The sequence below is a fragment of the Sus scrofa genome, chromosome 8, assembly GCF_054392235.1.
Source record: "Sus scrofa isolate SSC_HxYL_T2T_F1_AM1 chromosome 8, Sscrofa_HxYL_maternal_Yorkshire_Landrace_v2.0, whole genome shotgun sequence".
Taxonomy (NCBI): Eukaryota; Metazoa; Chordata; class Mammalia; order Artiodactyla; family Suidae; genus Sus; species Sus scrofa.
In genome coordinates this window covers 941,978-963,283 of record NC_139390.1, presented here as the reverse complement: position 1 = coordinate 963,283, position 21,306 = coordinate 941,978, and the positions used below count along the sequence as shown (strand labels likewise).

The window sequence follows — 21,306 nt, the reverse complement described above, 5'->3', positions numbered from 1 at the left end:
GGGATCCGAGCCGAGTCTGTGACCTACACCACAGCTCACGGCAACGCTGGATCCTTAACCCACTGAGCAAGGCCAGGGACCGAACCCACAACCTCATTGTTCCTCGTTGGATTCGTTAACCACTGCGTCCATGATTTTAAAACAAATTTGTGTACCATGGTGCTGCGACCTGGGACTACTGCCTGCAGGGATGCAGGGCAGGAAGGCATCAAAGATGTCACATCTCTACTTGTTTCTTTATATATTCATTTTCACAAACGTGCTACAAGCACATGTTCTTCAGATAATCAGGAAACCCAATAAACTTACTGTTGAAAAATGAGTTACTCTAACACCTTGCTCTGCCCAGGCTGCAGAGCATCAGAGATGGTGCCCAGAGGCCACAGACACAGCACCCCAACGCCCTGTTAAGACCCTATCTTTGGATTCCCTCTCCACTCCACCTGGCTGGACCAGGGGTGAGTTATCCCAAAGGCAGCTGATTAGCGTTGCCACCCCCCCCAACCGGCCGCGTGTCCTCGAAAGTCCTTCAAACAGACACTCACGCCCATTGGTTGGTCGTTGCCTTTGCCCCGCCCTGTTTCCGGCCAGCTAGGACCCTGCTTTGATTCTTGCCCCCTCTGGGGGGCCTCCCCTCTGCCCCTGGACAGCTTTGGGACAGAGCCCTAAGGAGCCCAGAGCCCAAATCAGTTACTTGTACTAACAGGAGGGTATTACTACACTTTGGGCTTTAAAAAGCCGGTGCTGTCCAACCCTGAGCACCTGTTGGCCCTGGTTCAGGCCTAGCCCTGGATGGGGACAGGGCAATGAGAACTCTCCTGCCTTACGCCCCCCTCTCTCCTGGCTTTACAGTTTGTTGGCAGTAGAAGCCTGGGTTTCAGGTATAGGCGAGCTTAGATTAACCCTGAATTTTAAGTCCATAGTGCTCACTGCCCAGTGTCAATACAGGCACTTCATGTTATCTTCAAAGTCACCTGCACCCTCTCCCCTCTGAGGCGGGAATTCTAGGCCCATCCCTGTCCAGCACCTGGCAGTTCCCGCTCAGAGAGGTTCAGGAAAACCACCGCAGGCAGGCTACTTCTTCCAGATGGTGAGGACTGGGTTTGGGGGGAACCTCCTGGGGAAGATTGCCATTCAACCAGTCCCTGAAGACTCAGGAGCCTGCTGGGATCAGGAGTCCACACTCCTGCACCCGAGAACAGATACGCACTGAGTGCGCACTGCAGAACCTCACCACACAGGGTCCTGGGTTTACACCAACGAGCAAGACAGACAGGCCGAGGAGGTGAGAAGGACTAACAAGACCTTCTGGGTGGAGGCCCCGAGAGGAGCACAGGCTGCGCGTGGGAAGCAGGGTGGAGCGTCCAGGGGAAGGGCTGAGGGGCAAGCTGGTGGCCGTGACCTGCTGGGGAGGCCGTGGTCCGCTGGGCCCCAGGAGCCGCCAAGTCCCACCCTGCCGGCTCTCCAAGCATCACTTCGTCGATGCCCCCGCGACAGTCTGACCGGACCTTAGGGAAGGAAAATGTGGGGCTCAAAGGTCACGGCTGCCTGGGCCCTCCCTTCCGGCGTGGTCAGCGGGTAGGACCCGCGGGCTCGGCGCAGCCCTGGCGGGCGCCGCCCTAAACCCAGGGCCCCAGGTGCAGCGAGCGACGGCCTGGGACGGGACCGACACCGACCTAGGGCTCGGCCAGACATGCCCGGCTGCCGGCGCCCCCCAGCCCCTGGCTGGGTCCTTCCCCAAACGTCCCCGGGGCATCTGCCGCGCGCGGCTCGCCGCTGGAGCGCGCTGCGGGCTGACTCCCCCGCCGCCGCCGCAGGGAAGAGGGAAGGCGGGAGGGCCCACCACGCATGCGCCGCCGGCTCCCCACGCCTGTGCGGCCCGCACGCGGGGCCGGGCGGCGCGCCGCGGCCCAGAATGCAGCGCGCTGGGGGGGGCAGTCGCCGCGGGGCACGCCGGGACGGGCAGTCCGCGGCGGCGCGGGCCCGCCCCTCACCGGGCCCGCCCCTCACCTGGCCGGCGCCGGGCGCTCGAGGGGCCCAATGGGAGCGGCGGCCCGGCCGCCCCGCCCCGCGCCACCGGATGTCGGCGCCGGGACATGGCCGCTGCCGGTGCCGGGTCCTTGAGCTGAGCGCCCGCCGCCCGCAGCCAACCGCCGCCCTCAACCGTCTGCGGGCCGGCCGAGGCGCTACCGGCCGGCGAGGAGCCGCGGCCGCCGCGGAAGAGGAGCAGCAGCCGCAGGAGACCGGGCGGCCGCCGCGCCGGGCACATGGCGTCCATCTTACTGAGGAGCTGCCGCGGCCGGGGGCCTGCCCGCCTCCCGCCGAGGGGTAAGCGGCCGGCGCCCCGCGGACGGCTCGGGGCCGAGGCGGCGGGCTGGAGAGGGCCTCGGGTCCGCCTGCCCCGACCCGGGCGCCCCCGCGTCCGGGCGGCTGCGGGGGGGCGGGGCGCGGCGCTCGGACCCAGGCCGGACTTGGGGTCACGCCGGGAGCGGCCTTGCCCGCCGCCCCGCCCTGCTGGGCGTGAGCCGGGCGTGGCGAGCGCAGGGCGGTGGGTGCGGGCGCGCGGGGCGGCCTGTGACTCACTCGCGCCGTGACCTCAGTCGCCCAGCCGCTGGCCGCGGCGTCGGGAGCGGGGTCAGCAAAGTTTGGAAGAGAGGGTGCTGCCAGGCAGCCCTGGGACGGTGTCGGCGCTCCTCCGCGGTTGAGGCGGGTGGAACTGGGGGCCCGCTCGCGGAGACAGCCGCGCCCTCGGGCCGCGTTCCGGGCGATCAGGACCTGTGGGCTTGCAGGACGTCCCCGGGACCCGTATCTTTAGGGTGTTGTTGGGCGTCTGTGGAGGGTGGGTCCACAGCTGGGCAGTGCCTGGAGCCTCGGTGACCCTAGTTGTGACACGGAGATCACACTTAACTCGGGGCTCTTCGGGACCCACACGTAGCGTGCCCGCCCTAACCCTCACTCTCTGTGTCTCTTTTTAAGCTAACTTTTCTGAGTTTGTTCCTTATTTTTTGTCCTAGAAAATTGAGGTTCTGAAGTAAAACTGCATGTGTCATGGTGCTTTACTGTGTCTAAAGGCCCCGGGAGAAACTGTTATTGTCATTTTTAACAACAGTGGCTGATTGGCTGCTCAGATCTTCAGAGAGGCAAGAGTTCACTGTGTGAACAGTGTGGGTGCCCAGACCAGCCTGTGATCTTTCTGTCTGCTGCAGAGCCCTGTCTGTACCTCTTGCCTCATAATGGTGATGGGCCACACACATTTCTGTAGCCTGCTTATGGTTTAAAAATTAGCGGAGTGTGTTCCCTGATTGTATCATTCCAGGGATACAAGTGTTTCCTGTAGTTGGCACCGTGCTTCACGCAGACATTAAGAGGCTGAGAGGTAGTCTGACAGCTCATTTGCTGTGGGACCTGCAGGGCACCAGAGCCTGCAGGGCCCAGGGCTGGGCTGTGGGAGCCAGAGTCCAAACACATCCTCAGCAGTGACGCTCCTGCTTGTTGTGTGGGGGGGCAGCACATCTCCCCGGTTGCTGGCATCTTCAGTCACAGCGTGGGCCGTTGTTTTAATGAGTAAACCAGCAGTAACACGTTGTCCTTAACTAAGGTCCACAGTAAATTCAGATTTCCCTTATGGGGGGGGAGAAGTGCCTGCGGCAGGAGGACCTCCAGTGCTCCAGGCTGACACTGATCGCCAAGCTGAGGTGGTGTCTGTCAGCTTCCTCTGCTTTCAGCCCTTTGCAGGCTGTGTTCTCTGGGAATGGGCTGGCACTTAGGATGGGCTGACCAGATCCGCCAAGGACTGGGTATAAGAGTGGCGGGGCCCAGCCTCCCGCCTTAGTGGAACAAGGGAGTGCTGGGGAGGAGCAGGCAAAGGGAAGCGGGAAGTCCTTGGAGCTGCTGAGAGTGAGGTGCCCATAGGACTCGGGGTCTCCTACCTGCATGTGTGCCAGTACAGAGTGCCAGGGAGGATCTGGAGATGGGCAGGGAGGGTGCTGCCTGGAGCAGCTTAGTGGGGAGAATGCAGAGTGTGCTTTTCTGGAAGCCAGGAAAAGAAAGGTGTGGGATAGGAAGAAGTCAGTTTGGGGAAGGGCTTGGAGATTGATCATATCCAGTGGCCAAGGACTCAGTCAATCATGCCTTGGAGTTCCTGTTGTGGCTTAGCGGTAATGAATGCCACCAGTATCCAAGAGGATGCAGGTTCGATCCCTGGCCTTACTCATTGGGTTAAGCATCCTCTGTTGCTGTGAGCTGTGATGTAGGTTGCAGACGAGGCTCAGATCTGGCGTTGCTGTGGCTGTAGTGTAGGCCGGGCAGCTACGGCTCTGATTGGACCCCTAGCCTGGGAACCTCCATATGCTGCAGGTGAGACCCTTTTAAAAAAAAAAAAAAAGAAAGAAAAGAGGAGTTCTCGTCGTGGTGCAGTGGTTAACGAATCCGACTAGGAACCATGAGGTTGCGGGTTCGGTCCCTGCCCTTGCTCAGTGGGTTAAGGATCCGGCGTTGCCATGAGCTGTGGTGTAGGTTGCAGACGCGGCTCGGATCCTGCCTTGCTGTGGCTCTGGCGTAGGCCGGTGGCTACAGCTCCGATTCAACCCCTAGCCTGGGAACCTCCTTATGCCACAGGAGCAGCCCAAGAAATAGCAAAAAGACAAAAAAAAAAAAAAAAAAAAAAATCATGCTTCAGCAGTGAAGATGGAACTTGAACTGGAAGGCTCTGGGAGCTTTTTGGTTGGTGGCGCATGCCAGTCCCATGAGGACGGAAGCTCCTGCACCCGAGGACTCTTCCACGCCTCTGGGACCTCGAGCCGTATGCCGCTCCGTCTGGCTGTTGATCTGCAATAAGCTGCACTAGGCAGTAGAGCATGTTCCTAAGTTCTGTGAGCCATTCTCGCAAGTTATCAAAACAGAGAGGGTCGGCAGAGTTCCCGGCGTGGCTCAGTGGTCATGAACCCGACGAGTATCCATGAGGACGTGGGTTCGATCCCTCGCCTCACTTAGTAGGTTAAGGATCTGGTGTTGCAGTGAGTTGCAGTGAAGGTCGCAGATGCGGCTCGGATCCTGCACTGCTGTGGTTGTGGTGTAGGCTGGCAGCTGTTGCTCAGATTCAGCCCTTAACCTGGGAACTTTCTATGCCGTGGGTATGGCCCTAAAAAGACAAACAATCTGAAAGGGCCATGGAAACCCCCTAATACATCGTTGGCAGGAGTGTGGGCAGCCTTCGGACCCCACTCGCACCTTGCCTCTGAAGTGGGGCAGCCTTGTGGGACCAAGCCCTTAACCGGTGGGTCGACACTAACTGGCTGGAGTCAGAATTGAGTTGTAGGAGACTCAGCTGGGCTCCAAGTCGAGGCGTGGTTGTTGGGAAAGAGACAACAAAAGGATTTTCAGAAGGAGAGAGCAGCCCACTGACTACCTCCTGGGGGGGTGGGGGGTGGAGAGCCTGGAGCCCCCCCCCGGGGTTACTCTGAAAGCCTTCCAAGTCAGGATGGGGAGAGAGGGGCCGGGCCGGCAGGAGTGTGCGGCGGGTGGGCGGGTGGGCAGACCCGGGGCTCCCGGGCTGTGGCAGCTGGTCTGGTTGCTGGGGGGCCTTTTCCAAGTTAAGTTCTCCGGGGGTGGGGGGAGGCTTTTGTTCAGGAGACAAGGAAGGCGGGTCTGCCTCAGCTGGACTGAGAGCTTGGGAGTTGGAGGGGGCGTCCAGAGCACGTCAGAACCCCAAAAAACGTGCTCTGTGTGCGTCAGTGTCATTCATCCAGGAAGCACGTTGCCCTCGGTGCTGAGTTTTCAGGTAATTGTCACAGCCCTCGCCCCTGCTTGGGGGTGTCATTTAGACGGGGCCTTGCCTGCTCTTCGGGCTGCCTGTGTGTCTGGGCCTGGCCTCTGCCCACCAGAGGCAGCTGGAGTGAGTCGGCGGTGGTCCCACCTGGGGAGACCTGACCCTGGGCGCCCGGTGGCAGAGTCTGGTCTTCCAAGACCCTGCGTGCCAAGTGGGGCTGAGCCTGTACTTCGTAGCACTCAGAACAGGCCTCCGGAAACTACTGTCCCAAAGACCCTGGGGTGGCACCAGCACGAGGCCCCGCGTTTGACTCGCATCTCCTTGTTTTTTCTCTTTTCGTTGCAGGTAGTCTAATGGGTCCCGCTTGCCACAGTTGTGCCAACACCGTGGGGTTGATGAGCTGTGTGTAAGTAAATAAAGGCCACTTTCTGCCTCTTTTTTTTTTTCTTTTAGGGCCACAGGTGCAGCATGTGGAAGTTCCCAGGCTAGGGGGCGAATTAGAGCTGTAGCTGCAGCAACGTCAGATCTGAGCCAGGTCTGCAGCCTACACCACAGCTCACGGCAACGCCAGATCCTTAACTTGCTGAGCAGGGCCGGGGATCAAACCTGCGTCCTCGTGGTTACTAGTTGGGTGTGTAACCCCCTGAGCCACAGTGGGAGCTCCCAACTTTCTGCCTGTTTGATGGTGGGGCTTGAAAGGGCTCGAGTGCCGTGGACTCAGTGTGGGCAGGTGGCATATCCTGCTTTCCTGCTCTTTGTTTTTGTCCTTTGAAGCCTTTATCTTTTCACCTTGAAATATAAGATCACATACATGAATGGATATTTGAAAAATAAATACTCATAATCCCAGGACCTGTCACCAGTATCAGCTCTTTGGTGTATGTAATTCTGCTCGTGTTTCTTATGTATCTTTTTTAAAACATGTGGTAGTGACCATATGATATCTTTCCTGTGTTCACACAGTGGCCGTTTTCAGTGGCTTTTTGTGCATTTTTGTAAAAAGCCGTTGGCTGTGTCAGGCATCGTCATCGGCGTGGGGCTCTGGCCCTGAGCCTCAGGGTCCCCGGAGTGCTGCAGCTTGCCCTCCCCGCTTCTGGGGACGAATCTGGCGTGTGGTGGGAATCTGTGGGACTGCTGAGGGGCTGGAGGGCTCCCTGGAGGGAGTGGCACCCACACTCCCCTGTCCACTGTCACCCACAGCCTGCCATCAGCCCTGCTCGCACCCCCCCCTCGCCCCGTCTCCTCCTGGTCCCTCGCCTGTTCGCTGTGGCTCCCAGACCTCTCCCTTGGCCCCAGGTCCACCCGCCCGGGCGCCTAGCGCGGAGCTGGTCCCTCTCGACACGCCCGGCCCTCCGGTGAGAGTGTCCCGCCCTCACAACCCCTTGTCCGTGGAGCTGTGGGCCCTTTGGGGTTTCTTTTTCTTTTCGCTTTTTTTTTAGGGTCACACGTGGGATATGGAAGTTCCCAGGCTAGGGATCACATCAGAGTCTTTTGGATGTTCTTATTCATTTGAGATTGCTGGTTTGTCACCTCATTTTTTGGGGGGGCCACGCCCACAGCATGCAGAGGTTCCCTGGGCCAGGGGTCGAACCCGAGCCTCAGCAGTGTCACCTCATGTTGGCTGTAAAACTCCGCTGGAGGAGCTTCCTGGTGCGGATTTATTTCTCTAAAACAAACACTGCACAAGCTGCACGTGAAAACTTGATCGTCAAGGCAAAATTGTGTATAAGCGTATTTTCGGTTTTCTGGCTCTTAGAAAACGCTGAAAGTAGGCAGCCCGAGCTCTTCACTCATAGGCAGGGGTGTTCACGGGGATCCGAGCGTGTGCGGTGTGGCGGGGCCGCGCTGGTGTTTTCAAAGGCCTCACAGCAGCAGCCTTGCAGGCCTCCACCTGCTGCCACAGTGCCCCCAGCTCTTGACTTTGAGTTTCTCTTTTCTTTCTTTTTTTTGGCCATGCCTGAATCATGTGGAAGTTCCTGGGCCAGGGATTGAACTCAGACCCACCCGCCATGGCAGACCCAAGCCAGTGCAGAGACAACACTGGATCCTTAACTCGCTGCGCCACAGAGGAACTCCTGATACACATGCGCGCGTGCGCGCGCGCCAGTGTGTGTGTGTGTGTGTGTGTTAAGTGCTGTTGCTCCTTAACTCGCTGCGCCACAGAGGAACTCCTGATACACATGCGCGCGTGCGCACGCGCCAGTGTGTGTGTGTGTGTGTGTGTGTGTGTGTGTGTGTGTGTGTGTGTGTGTGTGTGTTAAGTGCTGTTGCTCCAGCATTGTGTTGACCTTGATTTGAGTTAGGTTTCCTTTCTGATAGTCGCTAAACTTTGTTGCCGTGAAACCTCTCTCTTTACGATGCGGAGGCATCGATACGTGAGCATGGCAAGTTCCCAGGTGGTGCAGCGGGTTAGGGATGCTGCATCGCCAGCGCTGTGATGCAGACCGCAGCCGCGGCGCAGAGCCCATCCCTGGCCTGGGAACTTCCACGTGTTGAGGTTGCAGCCGAAACCAGACAGACAAACAAAACGTAGGAGCCTCGAACATCTTTACTCTTCCTGAAAGATGCTTTTCTAGATTTCAGAGTTCTAAGTGAACTCTGTCATCTGCAGCTGGCATTTCAGGGGCCTGGGGCCCCGTGGGTGGCCGGAAACAGGTGACTAGTGACCTGGGGGGGTAGTTGTTGCCGTGAAGGATGTGGTCCTACAGGATCAGCGCACGGGGTTTTTCTTTTCTTTTCTTTTCTCCTTCCTTCCTTCTTTCTTTCCTTCCTTCCTTCCTTCCTTTTCTTTCTTTGCTTTCTAGGGCCGCACCTGTGGCATATGGAGGTTCCCAGGCTAGGGGTCGAATCGGAGCTTCGGCTGCCGGCCTACACCACAGCCGCAGCCACTCGGGATCTGAGCCCGTCTGTGACCTACACCACAGCTCACAGCAACTCTGGATCCTTAACCCACTGAGCAAGGCCAGGGATGGAACCTGCATCCCCGTGGATACTAGTCGGATTTCGCTCCTGCGACTCCCCGCCGGGAACTCTGCCGTCTTGGTCTTAATTGAAATGGTTCGGACCCTGCAGGGTGAGTAGGTGGAGAGTTTCTGATCACAGACTTTGTGTAGCTGCTCTTGACGTCCTCTGTCACAGGCAGTAGGCGGAGGGGACGCGCCCATGGCCTGGCGCGTGCAGTCGCCCGGTGACCGGCAGGCAGCTCTGGACCCTGCAGGCGCCGAGCCCCATTCAGTGGGAAAGCTTGAGCTCATGGGCTATTTCTGTTTGTCGTTGTCACTTAGTGAGCACTTACACGATCTCTCGGTGGTGACAGGCGCTGCCCTCGCATGAGGTCACGGGGCGGTGAGGGCTCCCCCGTCCCCAGGTGCTCAGGGGCACGTTGTCCCACAGGGGCTCGTGCCCCACCACCCGTGTCTCAGCAGGGGCGTCCTGTGCATCTGGAAGGACCTCTGGGTCCGTGGTCCGTCTTGCCTGCCCTTCCTGTTCACCCCGCGGATCTGAGGGGCACGTTGAGGGCTGGTGCCCACCCTGGCCCGGCCCCAGGCCGCTGTCTGGGCACAGTTTGCCCTGGGCAGGGGGTGGTCCCACGAGTTAGGAGGTGTTTGCTGTGGGAGCGTCTTAGGTCCCTGCACCGTGGCCTGTGGGTGCCACTGACAGCAGAGGGCACGGGGGTGCTCTGAGCACCTGCGTGCTGTCCCCTGCCAGGCACTGCTCAGGTCTTGCCGAGGGTGACGTCAAGCTGTCGGGGGAGGCGGACGGAGGGGCACCGTCCTCGAGTCAAACGAGCAGGTGTGCAGGGCTCTGCCTGTGCCGCTCTGGCGGGTCTCCGCCCTGCCTGCTGGCTGCCCCGGTCGCAGACTGCTCGCTTCCTTGGCCATCGGGTTGGAGAGTGGGGTGATTAGGCTGGATGGAGGCAGCAGGTGGAGGTTCTTCCTGCATTCGCCATCATCACCCGCTTGGAGAGGGGAGGCCGAGGCCCAGGAGGCGCGACTTGCAGCTGAAGTCTCACCACTGTGAGTGGCCGGGGGCTGAGCCAGTGGCTCTGCTGTGTCCACTGGGGCTCACATCTGGGTGGGTTTGCGGGACCCTCCTTTCCTGGCTTAGGTGTTGACTGCGGGGTTGAGGAGCTCGTGGTACAGGACGACCCTGCCCTTTGGGGGCACAAGTGGGGGCTTTGGACAGAAGAGGGGCCGGTGGGACAGGCCAAGAGCCAGGGGGCCCAGCCCTGCTTGTCCTTTGGGTGCCCCATCCGTAAGGAGAGAGCTGAACGAGACATTGCCCAGCCTTCTTCCAGCCCTGAGTGGCGGCTCCTCAGCTGCTGAAAGGGGACAGAAGTAATAGCTGCAGCTCTGGCAGGCATGGCCCCACACCAGGTGCTGCTTGGCTCCCCGTGGCCATGCGGGCTGTTCGCGAAGCGCAGGGAGGTAGCCTGTCCAGGGTCACTCAGGGTCTGTAGTGGAGCTGGAGCTGGACGGGCTGGCAGCAGGCAGGGTTCTGAGACAGGCCTGGACCGTGGGAGGAAGCGGGGGTGTGGCGGTTGTAAATTGCCTCTGAGGCGGGCAGGTGTGGGGCGGGGGGCGTCTCTGAAGTGGCAGGTGAGGTGGGAAGATTGAGACCCAGGAGAATTGTGTCGGTAAGTTGCTGCACTGTTGGGCTGTGATGGCCTTTGTCGCTGCGCTGCCACTGGAGGAGGACCTCGTCATCGCACCCAGACCTTGGGCTGTGCCGTGTCTGCTTGGGCACCGCGAGCTGGCAGGACCCAGTGCAGACTCCAGAATCGCAGGCTGCGGTGAGCGGCCGTCCTGCGGGCGGAGACGCTGGCAGCTGCTGGGCCTGTGAAGAGCAGACCGGCCTTCTCTCCTGCTGGCGGTCCAGGCAGCCCTGTAGGCCTGGCATGTGTGGACAGCGGGTTCACAGACACCTCTGCAGCTTCCTGCTGTGGTTTGGAGGCAGCTCAGGCCATTCCCTGCTGGGCCTCCTGGAGCCCGAGGTTCCATGGAGGTGGCGCAAGTGGGAGGCTTTGAGAGGGGCACCCCCTTGGGGAGCTCTGTAGGTCAGGGGGCCCAGGGCAGAGCTGGTGCCTGCAGGTGTCCAGGCCAGGCCGGTTGCAGAGGTTCTGGGCCAGGGTTCTGCCAGCACGCCTGGTAAGGAGGCGGGTGTGGGCGCTAAGTGAGCAGCAGGGTGGTGGGGGAGGAAATGGGCTTTGGGCCCTTCTTGCGGGCTTTTTGCAGAAACACCTTGGGTCCGTGGATGCGCAGACATGGGCCCCGAGGGATTGGAACGCTGGTGAATTGGTTGGCAGGTTTCCAATGGATCTTTTCTTTTTTTTTTGATCCGAGGAATCCTTTTGTAGGAGGGAGCAGAGTGATGATTGAAGAGGCAGGTGTGGTAGTAGGATTTCAGATTCATCCTGTTAGGGTTTGTGGCACGTTGACTACACACCGTAGCTTAGATGACTGTGCTCCTGCTTTATGCCCCGGTCCCCTTCTGCTCCCCGCATCCCGTCCTACTCTGAATTTTTTTTTTTGAATTTTTTTGTGTGTGTATCTTTTTTTTAGGGCTGCACCCACAGCATGTGGAGGTTCCCAGGCTAGGGGTCTAATTGGAGCTGTAGCTGCCGGCCTACACCACAGCCACAGCAACACTGAGTTGCGTCTGTAACCTATATCACAGCTCATGGCAACACCAGATCCTTAACCCACTGAGCGAGGCCAGGGATCGAACCCACAACCCCATGATTCCTTGTCGGATTTGTTTCTGCTGTGCCACGACGGGAACTCCCATCCCATCCTACTCTGAAAGGTGCCTGTTGTTGCTGCTTCATTGAAGATGAGAAGAGTTGGGAGTCCCCTGTCGTGGCTCAGTGGAGACAGTCCAACTAGTATCCATGAGGACACAGGTTTGATCCCTGGCCTCGCTCAGTGGGTTAAGGATCTGGCATTGCCCTGAGCTGTGGTGTAGGTCGCAGGCGCAGCTCAGATCTGGCGTGGCTTTGGTATAGACCAGCAGCTACAGCTCCGATTCGACCCCTAGCCTGGGAACTTCCATATGCCGCGGGTGCAGCCCTAAAAAGACAGAAAAAAGTGGGAGTGGATGAGCAGTCCCTGGGCGGGGTTCCCCGTGTGGGTGCTGGGCTGGCAGTGTGGCACCTCCCTGTTGTCGGCTTAAGAAGAGTGACGTGGAGCTGTGCCGTTTTGTTCTTGGTCCAAGGCCTCGTGGGCGATTTGAATTGGCACGGAATGGTAGTGGCCCTCATGATTAGGGAAATGCCATTTACAGTATGGTGTTTACAGTAGCAAGACCACGAGGTGAAAAGAAGCAAATAAGACTTAGTAAGTGATTTGGGGTGGGGCAGGACAGGGCGGCAGTGGGGTGGGAGCTCACTGGTGGCCTCCCAGTTGGGGATTGGGCATTGTCCCTGCTGTCGCTCCCTGCCTTTCACGCCTGGCTCTGGAGCGGCAGGTCCCCACAGAAAGTCACTGTTAGGGCAGAGGTTGGGTCTGGCTTGTCGGGGGACCAGGCCTTTGCTGGCTGTGTTGGTGTGTGACCAGCTCCTTCGTGCCCGGCCCTGGGCAGCACTTGGTTCTCCGCGTCCAGCCGGGCTGGGCCCGTCTGCCCACATGCCGGCAGCAGAGTCGGCGTCGCGCTGCCAGGAGACGGGCGCCAGCACCAGGCCCTCATCGCCACCTTCTCTTTCGCTTTTTCAAGGACGCTTCCGTTCGGCGGCCCTACGCCCGTCCACCCCGTGTACCTTTCCCTCCGAGCCGACCCCCTCGGCTGCTGGACTCGGAGGCCCGCGCGCACGTGCGCCATGGTCCCCGGGCCCCGGCTCGTGCCCCTGCGCTGCTGGCACTCGTCCCCGCCGCGGGGCGATGACTCCGTGGTGGAGAAGTCCCTCCGGTCCTTGAAGGACAAGAACAAGAAGCTGGAAGAGGGAGGCCCCGTGTACAGCCCCCCCGCAGAGGCGGCCGTGCGGAAGCCGCTGGGGCAGCGCGTCCTGGACGAGCTCCGGCACTACTACCACGGCTTCCGCCTGCTCTGGATTGACACCAAGATCGCCGCGCGGATGCTCTGGCGCGTCCTGCACGGCCACAGCCTGACCCGCCGCGAGCGCAGGCAGGTAATGGGCGCTGCCCCTGCCGGGTCCCCTGCTTTGGACTCCAGGGCTCGTCTCTGCTGCTCTGGATGAAAGGCCAGGGAGCACGGCGAGCGGCCCCCGGAGCTCCGCCACTGAGAGCGGCGCCGCCGCCCGCTGATGTGGGTCTCCTCTGGGCGCTCTGATGTCGCCCCGGCCCCTGGCACCTCTCACGGGAGGGCGGCATCCGCTCGGTGGTGTCCCCTTTGCGGGTGAGCCGCCTTTTCCGGCTCGCTGCCTCCCAGATCTCTCTGCTCGGCGCTGTTCTCTGGGGTCAGAGGCTTGACGTTGGTGTCAGCCCTAGGAGCTGGCGGCCCTCCGCCTGGGCTCTCGGCCTTCTGGTTCCGCCCTGGGACCAGGGTGCTGTGTCCTCGGGCTCAGCAGGAAGAGTCCTCCTGGTTTTCCAGGGTCGAGGAGCTTCCGAGTCTCTCACTCCGTCTTTGCAACAACTGACAGTGATGCGGTGGGCTCGCCTCTCCTCTCCCGTTCTTGCTCCCGTCTCTCCTGGTGAGGCCCGGGGGGGCGGGGGCAGCTTCAAGTCCTCGGTGCCCCAGGAACCAGCCCCATGCGCACGCGCACCCCCAGGAAAGGCGCGGAGATGGACCTTCTCTGGGAGGTGACCGCCAGAGGAGTCCTTAGGAAACAAGGGCTGTGTTGTGTTCGTTGTCATCTCTCTAGGGCCGCACCCGCGGCGTATGGAGCCTCCCAGGCTGGGGTCAAATCAGAGCTGAAGCTGCCGGCCAATCCAAGGACTGCATTTTATTTTATTTTACTTATTTATTTATTTATTTTGGTCTTTGGGGGGCCACACCCAGGGCACATGGAAGTTCCCAGGCTAGGGGTTGAATCGGAGCTGCAGCTGCTGGGCTGCACCACAGCCACAGCAACGCAGGATCCAGGCCTCGTCTGTGACCTGCCCTGAAGCTTACAGCGACGCTTGGCTGCTGTGCCCGGCCAGCTCCTGGGCGAGGAGTGGTGTGGAGTGGCCACTGGGGCCCAGCAGAGAGGGCCCGCTGGGCTCAGGTTGCAGGGTCCTGCCGTCAGCAGTACTTTGTTACGTCGCTAAAGCCCTGGGTCTCTGGCTCTTCACCTCACTCATCTTTTTGGGGGCGCAAGAGGGGTATCCCCTTTCTGCAGAGTGTTCGGGGTGGGTGGTGCAGCACGGCCTTCCCTGGTGCCCCTCGCTGCTGCCAGCATGCCCGTCTGCAGCCTCTCGTCGCCTCCAGCGGGCTGTTTCTGCAGAGCAGGGCCCCCGGTGGGCACCTGGGAAAGGCCTCCCCTACTGATAGGCACAATGCCACACTCAGGGGGCGCCCACCGGGCGTCCTGAAGGCTTGTCAGCTTGTGGCTCGGGTGCTCCCACTCGTCGGGCTTGTCTGTGCCTGGGTGGCGCCGCCCGCCTCTGCTCCCTCGTCACCCATGGTCCCTGTGCCCCCAGTTCCTCCGCATCTGCGCCGACCTCTTCCGCCTGGTGCCGTTCCTGGTCTTCGTGGTGGTGCCCTTCATGGAGTTCCTGCTTCCGGTCGCGGTGAAGCTCTTCCCCAACATGCTGCCGTCCACCTTCGAGACCCAGTCCGTCAAGGTGACCGCGCGGGGCCGCGAGAAGGCCGCTCCCAGGCAGCCTTGTTCGGTGGCGGACGCTTCGGATGTGACCGGGTTTTGAATTTCATCTTTTTTTATTTTTTTAATTTTTCTTTATTTTTTATTTTTTTTTGTCTCTTTGCCATTTCTTGGGCTGCTCCCACAGCATATGGAGGTTCCCAGGCTAGGGGCCGAATCGGAGCTGTAGCCACCAGCCTACGCCAGAGCCACAGCAACGCGGGATCCGAGCCGCGTCTGCAACCTACACCACAGCTCACGGCAACGCCGGATCGTTAACCCACTGAGCAAGGGCAGGGACCGAACCCGCAACCTCATGGTTCCTAGTCAGATTTGTTAACCACTGCGCCACGACAGGAACCCCTCATCTTTTTTTAAATAATTCGTTTGTGCTGTGCTGTGATTATTTAGTAGGTGCTAGTTTCAGGTTTGTTTCTCTTTTTTTTTTTTTTTTTTTGTCTTTTTTGCCATTTCTTGGGCCGCTCCCACGGCATATGGAGGCTCCCAGGCTAGGGGTCCAATCGGAGCTGCAGCCACGCCGAATCCGAGCCGCGTCTGCAACCTACACCACACCTCACGGCAACGCCGGATCCTTAACCCACTGAGCAAAGGCTAGGGATCGAATCCGCAACCTCCTGGTTCCTGGTCAGATTCGTTAACCACTGCGCCACGACGGGAACTCCTCAGATCTGTTTCTCTTTAAACGTGTCCTAAAACACGGTTTCTCTACGCCAGTGTTCAGGCCACAGGTTGAGACCCATGCGTGGGGCAGGGCTGGCGACCACAGCCCCTGGGCCATGCGGCCCCGCCTGTTCTGGCCGTCAAGGCATTTTGGGGACACACAGGCCCAGTCGTGGATGTGTCACCGCGTGGCCTTTGGTTCCACGGCCCTCGGCCCACAGGGCCTGAAGCTCTTTATGGAGCTCGTCGGCCCTTTCTCTAGGTCAGTCACACAGGCTTTTGAAAACCATGAGTTGGAAGAGAAGGTTCGCGAAGGCACAGCAGGGGGCTGGAGGCGGCGCCCGCATGGTGGCGCTGGGTGGAGGAGTGCGCCCTTCCTGCTGCCCGGGCTGCCCAAGGGTCGGGGGCGGCTCTGACCGCAGGGAGTGCAGCCCCCGCTCTGACCCCGCAGGAGGAGAGGCTGAAGAAGGAGCTGCGGGTCAAGCTGGAGCTGGCCAGGTTTCTCCAGGACACCATCGAGGAGATGGCCTTGAAGAACAAGGCCGCCACGGGGAACGCCACCAAGGACTTCTCCGCGTTTTTCCAGAAGGTGCTGTGCCGAGCCGTGCCGGCTGCTCCCGTGGGTGCCAAGTGCTGCCTAGGGCCTCGGCCGCCCGCCTCGCCTCGTGGGCCTCGCCGGCCTGGGGCGGCCTGCTCCGCCTCCCTCTTCTCTTCCCACGCGGGCAGGGTGGAGCTCCTGGCCGGCGCTCGGCAGGACGTCTGGGGACCTGGGCACGGGCGCCGCACTGGGGGACACACGTTCTTGCCTGTGTCTCCAGGCTTTGCAGCAGCCCTGGGGGGGCAGCGTGCGGTGAACCTGAGGCCCTGTGGGTGTGATGAGCGGGGGCTGGGCTGGGGTAGAAGGACGGGGCCAGGCCGCACAGGGAGGAGGGCAGGGCCTCTTCCCCCGCCGGGGCTCCGGGACAACGTGGCCGCCGGCGCTCCCGAGGCTGGCGCTTCCAGCCCCTTCTCTCGTATCCTGACTGGAGGTGTGTGGCCGAGGCTGAGGGGGCGCCGGGGTGACCCTCGTGGTTGCTCCGCAGATCCGCGAGACGGGTGAGAGACCGAGCAACGAGGAGATCCTGCGCTTCTCCAAGCTGTTTGAGGACGAGCTGACCCTGGACAACCTCACGCGCCCGCAGCTGGTGGCGCTGTGCAAGCTGCTGGAGCTGCAGTCCATCGGCACCAACAACTTCCTGCGCTTCCAGCTCACCATGCGGCTGCGCTCCATCAAGGCCGACGACAAGGTGAGCCCAGGGGAGCCCGCGCGCGCGGGGGGCTCGTGACGACGCCCCTTCCTCCTGCGCCTGCGGCCGGCGTCCCTGACGAGCTTAGCTCGTCGTGCGCTGCCCTGAAGAACACGCTGATGAAGGCCTGGTACCTGGACGTGGCCCGGGTCTGGATACACCCTGCAAAAGTAGGGCCTAGACCCGAGGCCTCGGAGTGCGAGAGTCCGAAGGTCCCGGGCACCCCGGCCCACGGCCGCCCACCCTCAGCCCCGCCCGCACGCTCAGCTGGGACCGTCCGGCCCACAGCCGGAGCATCTGTCCTCGCTCTCCTGTCTGTCCACCCGCGTCGTCTCCTCCTTGCCTCTTGCAGAGCAGTCAGACGGGCGTCGCCACTCCACCGGCTCCACAGGCTCCCGGCTGCTCCCTGAGCAGCCTCCCCGCCATTGACGCCCGGCTTCCCTGAGGTGTGAGCGTCGAAGGCAAGCAGGTGCCTTCACTGCCGCAGCAGGGCTGGGCCCCGACGGCCTAGCTGCACGCAGCCTCCCCGCCTTCGCTCTCACGCGTGCGCGCGCATCGGCGCTGAGCTGATGCACCTGCGCCGCGTGCTCGTCCTCCCCACGCGGTCCTTCCTGCTGCGTTTCCACGCGGGCCGTTTCCTCCGCCTGAGAAGCCCGCCCCTTAGTTCCTGTTTGTGTGGCGGGGGCTGTGTTAAGCTTCCCTTCTGCAGGGTTTGCAGTCTCTAGAGCTCCAGGCTTGCAGGGGCCTGGGCCTCCGGCCCCTCTGGCCCGTTCCAAGACCCTCTCCCCGCCTCCCCGCTGGGGCGGTGTCAGGAGGGGCCCGAACGAGACTCTCCTGCCCCTCCCAGCCAGGGGGAGCCCCGACTCGACCCACCACTCCCAGTAGAGCCGGACGTGCCTCTTCCCGAGCCCAGCGGGGGCCGCACCGGAAACCTGGCAGAACCAGCAGCACCCCACCTGTCCACGACTGCGACGTCCCCGAGAGCGCAGGCCATGGTTCCCCTAGAAATGGGCATGGCACCCACGTGGGGCCCCACAAGACCTTGACTCACGGGGACCAAGCAGTGCGGGGTAGGGAGGAGCCGAGACTTGGTCTCTGTCACTGGCGTGGCGAGTGTCGTCTGGAGACCGGGTTTGGTTAGGCAGGAAGTGAAACAGCTCAGGCTTTGTGGTTGGAGGATTTGAAATGATTTTTCTGCGCCCAGAAAAGCCAGGCTGAGGGGAGACGTAAATACCTTTGGCCGTTAGTTTGGATCTGTAGGAGCTGGGTTGTCCGTCACGCAGCCTGTGAGCCTCGGAGTTACCCCCGTGCTGGGGTGCTGTCACGGGGCCCACTGGGGAGGAAGGGACGTGATGCCCAGTGTCTTGGCTTCACTTGAAAATCACTCATGCTAAGGCTTCCGTTGTGGCTCAGCAGAAGCGAATCCGACTAGCATCCATCAGGATGCAGGTTTGATTCCTGGCCTCGCTCCCTGGGTTAAGGATCTGTCATTGCCTTGACCTATGAGGTGTAGGTCGCAGACACGGCTCGGATCTGGAGCGGCTGTGGCTGTGGTGCAGGCCGGCAGCTGCAGCTCCAGCTCCGATTCGACCCCTAGCCTGGGAACCTCCATATGCCATGGGTGTGGCCCTAGAAAGACCAAAAAAGAAAAAAAAAAAAAAAAAATCACTCGTGCTGAGAGCCGGGAGGACCCCAGAGTGAATGAAAAAAAAAGGCAGTCAGTCAGTGGATGCCAGTGCTGAGGAGGCAGAACAGAGAAAAGGGATCATTTTGACCACTGGCCACCTCCCCAGCTCAGTGAGTAACACACATCTGCAGACTCAAGAACCTGGCTGAACCTGAGACAGGATGAACCCAGAGAAGCCCCCACCAAGGCACGTAGTCGGATGAGCAAACGCGAAGGACAGGAAGCAATCTTGAAAGCGATGAGGAGGGCGTCTCACCTCCAGAGAAACGACTGCAGTGGTAGCGCATTTCTCACGGAGGCCATGGAGGCCGAAGGACCGGGAAAGTGGTTTTCACTTTGCTGGTGAAACTGTCAACTCCGTCCTCTGTCCAGCGGAAGCAAACCTGAAGTTACAAATTAAAGAAGCAGGAATGAGGGGAAACGAGGCCTCCTCGGCCAAAGGTGCTCCGAGGCGGGGTCAGTGGCAGAGCCGCCCACAGGGAGCCGCGCGCTTCTCCAGCCAGGCCGAGGGGCGGCCGCACGTCCAGCGCGGGCGGCACTGCGATGGGCTTCCAGTGGCACCAAGAGCCACTCCGGGGAGCGGGAGCAGACACTCTGGTGGATCCCCTGCCCCCGGGGAGGTGGGGGAGGGGGACAAACAGGAGGCGTCGAGACCAGACCTGGCGATGGCCTGACCGCCTCGCCAGGGCCTGTGTCCCACGCGGCGCGCTCGGTTTTGAAGAAGGTGATGGCCCGTGTGGCTCCCCCAGGAGTTACATGCCGTGCGGTCTCGCTGCTGTGGTGTCCTTCCAATGACGAGCGAGTCCCAGGGGTGGCGGGTCCCAGGGCTCGAGGGGGCGGGCGCTGCTTTCTGCCCGACTGGCTCGCCGTCGCGGCCCGGCTGTGTTTCCCACGCGTTATCCCGGGAGGGAGCTCCCGGCTGCACGTCCAGCCGCCGACATCCTCCCGTGGAGCGCAGGCCCCGTAGCGTCCACCTCACGGGACCTCTGTGGGGCTCACGGGGCAGAGGTGGCGCTGCCGCCCGTGTTCCTCCTCCCCCCCAGCCCCCTCGAAACCAGCTCCGTGTCCTCCGTCTCTGGGACACCCTGTCTGCCTTCCCCCTTTGTCTCCGGGACCTCAGGTCGAGTAGGAAGGCAGGGTCAGAGACCTCCTCAGGACCGGGCTCACCCCGGTCCCCATCCCGCCTCTTCCGCGGCTGGGTCGCCGTGCTGCGGGGGGGGGAGTGGGGTGCCCCCGGGCCCTCCCCTGACTGTGGGGAGGCTCCGGGCCAGAGAGCACAGCCTGGGGGTCAGGTGTCTTCATCTCCGCGTCGATTCTGGCTGTGGACCCCGGGGTCTCTGCCCTCTGTCAGATGGGTCTGGTCCCTGCGGACCCAGAACAGGGACCTTGGTGGCCGAGGCGTACCTTGTGCTGGGCAGAGCGTATCGGGAAGGAGGCTTGTAATCAGACACGTCCTGCTGGCGCGACGGTCAGCAGCACAGACCCGCGGGGCGCCTTCCGCTGGCTCATGAGTGCCTTTCGCCGGCAGCTCATCTCCGAGGAGGGGGTGGACAGCCTCAACGTCAAGGAGCTGCAGGCGGCGTGTCGGGCGCGTGGCATGCGGGCCCTGGGTGTCACGGAAGACCGTCTGCGGGACCAACTGAAGCAGGTGCGTGGGGGGCTCTGTCCCAGCGGAGGCAGGAGCCCCGGGCCCCCTCTGGCCTTCAGCTCCCACCGCTGCTGGCGGCTCCTGGGGGTCGCTCTGATTGCCCTTGGCTGGCATCCCCTCCTCCCGGGGTTCTGTGCCCACGTGAGCCCTAGGTCAGCTCCCTTTGAGGTGCTGTGGGCTGTCTCAGTTGAGGCCGGGGCCAGCCTGTAGGATCTGAGATCAGACACTGGCTGGGCCACAGTCACAGCATCTCGGCGTCACGTCAGGGCACAGGGTGCCGGCTGGACACTGGGGGCGGGGGACACGCACTCTCCCCTTGTCACTGATCTTGTCGTCTGGGTCTCCTCGCAGACCCTCCCCGAGTCAGGGCACCCTGGGTCCGTGGCACACTTGGGGTGTTGGGCACTGGGGCATTTTGGTCGCCAAGGCTCGTGTGTCTTCCTTCTCGAACCATTTTAGTCCCTTCCCCGCTCTTAGAATCTTCTGTTCTGCGTCCGCTTCGTGTGCAGGCGTCTTTTTGTCAGCTGGAGCTGTCTGTGCTCCTAAAACACTCGGTCGGCGCCTGGCTCACAGCAGACAGACCTTGAGTGCTGAACAAACTCCAAATGTCGCTTTTTTTTTTTTAATCTTTTGTTGGCCGTACCTGCGGCATATGGAACATTCCAGACTAGGGGTCGAATCCTAGCTCCAGCTGCCGGCCTGCACCACAGCAGCGCAGGATCCGAGCCGCGTCTGTGACCTACACTGCAGTTCACCATAGTGTCAGATCCTTAACCCACTGAGCGGGGCCAGGGGTTGAACCTGCGTCCTCTCAGGTACTCGTCGGGCTCGTTACTGCTGAGCCACGACAGGAACTCCTCCTTGTGCCGCTTTTAACTGAAAGGCTCTGTAACGGAATCCGGTGGTCTGGTCCCGCGGCCTCCCTGCAGCAACTGCCGCTCTCATGGGACTGCGTGAGGCCGCAGTCGTTTAGTGCAGCAGGGAGCAGGCCTTTCAGAGCTGGAGGTGGCTTTTTTGGAGGCGCGCTCGCTCTGGCCATGGGAGGGTCTGTCCGCTCAGGCACTGCTGTGGCTGTGCCGCTGGTCGCCTCCCCCCCGCCACATGAACCAGAGCAGAGAGGACCGTCCCGGGGCTGAAAGCCCTCCGGCCGGGTCCCAGGAGACCGGGCAGGAGGAGGCCCGCGGGTGAGTCTGGGCCTTGGACCTGCAATTGCAGTGGCTGGAGCTCCACCTGCACCAGGAGATCCCCACGTCTCTGCTCATCCTGTCCCGGGCCATGTACCTTCCGGACACGCTCTCGCCCGCCGACCAGCTCAAGTCCACCTTGCAGACCCTCCCCGAGATCGTGGTGCGTGTGCCGGGGCCCCTCACCCGCTCCTGGGACGCCGCCGCCCCGTCCTGTCTCGCTGCCTGCCCGTTGCCGCCTGTGGCGGGCAGGCCCTGCGATGGGCACGGCTGGTGGCTGGGGGTGCAGGGCGCACAGGTGTGGCCGGTCCCAGCG

At 61.5% G+C, this 21,306-nt stretch overlaps 1 protein-coding gene across 3 annotated transcripts in view; it reads left to right on the top strand.

The window, feature by feature from the left end:
• Positions 1 to 2,078: 2,078 nt before the first annotated feature.
• The window catches only part of LETM1 (leucine zipper and EF-hand containing transmembrane protein 1), a 28,325-nt gene continuing 9,097 nt past the window's right edge, over positions 2,079 to 21,306 (top strand). The window contains exons 1-8 of one of the 3 annotated variants that reach the window (XM_013978459.3): positions 2,079 to 2,328; positions 6,113 to 6,173; positions 12,479 to 12,890; positions 14,344 to 14,487; positions 15,637 to 15,774; positions 16,268 to 16,471; positions 19,687 to 19,806; positions 21,022 to 21,153. In XM_013978459.3, coding sequence (XP_013833913.2) covers positions 2,268 to 2,328; positions 6,113 to 6,173; positions 12,479 to 12,890; positions 14,344 to 14,487; positions 15,637 to 15,774; positions 16,268 to 16,471; positions 19,687 to 19,806; positions 21,022 to 21,153 — 1,272 coding nt within the window. In that variant the 5' untranslated portion in view covers positions 2,079 to 2,267. 3 annotated transcript variants of the gene reach the window in all.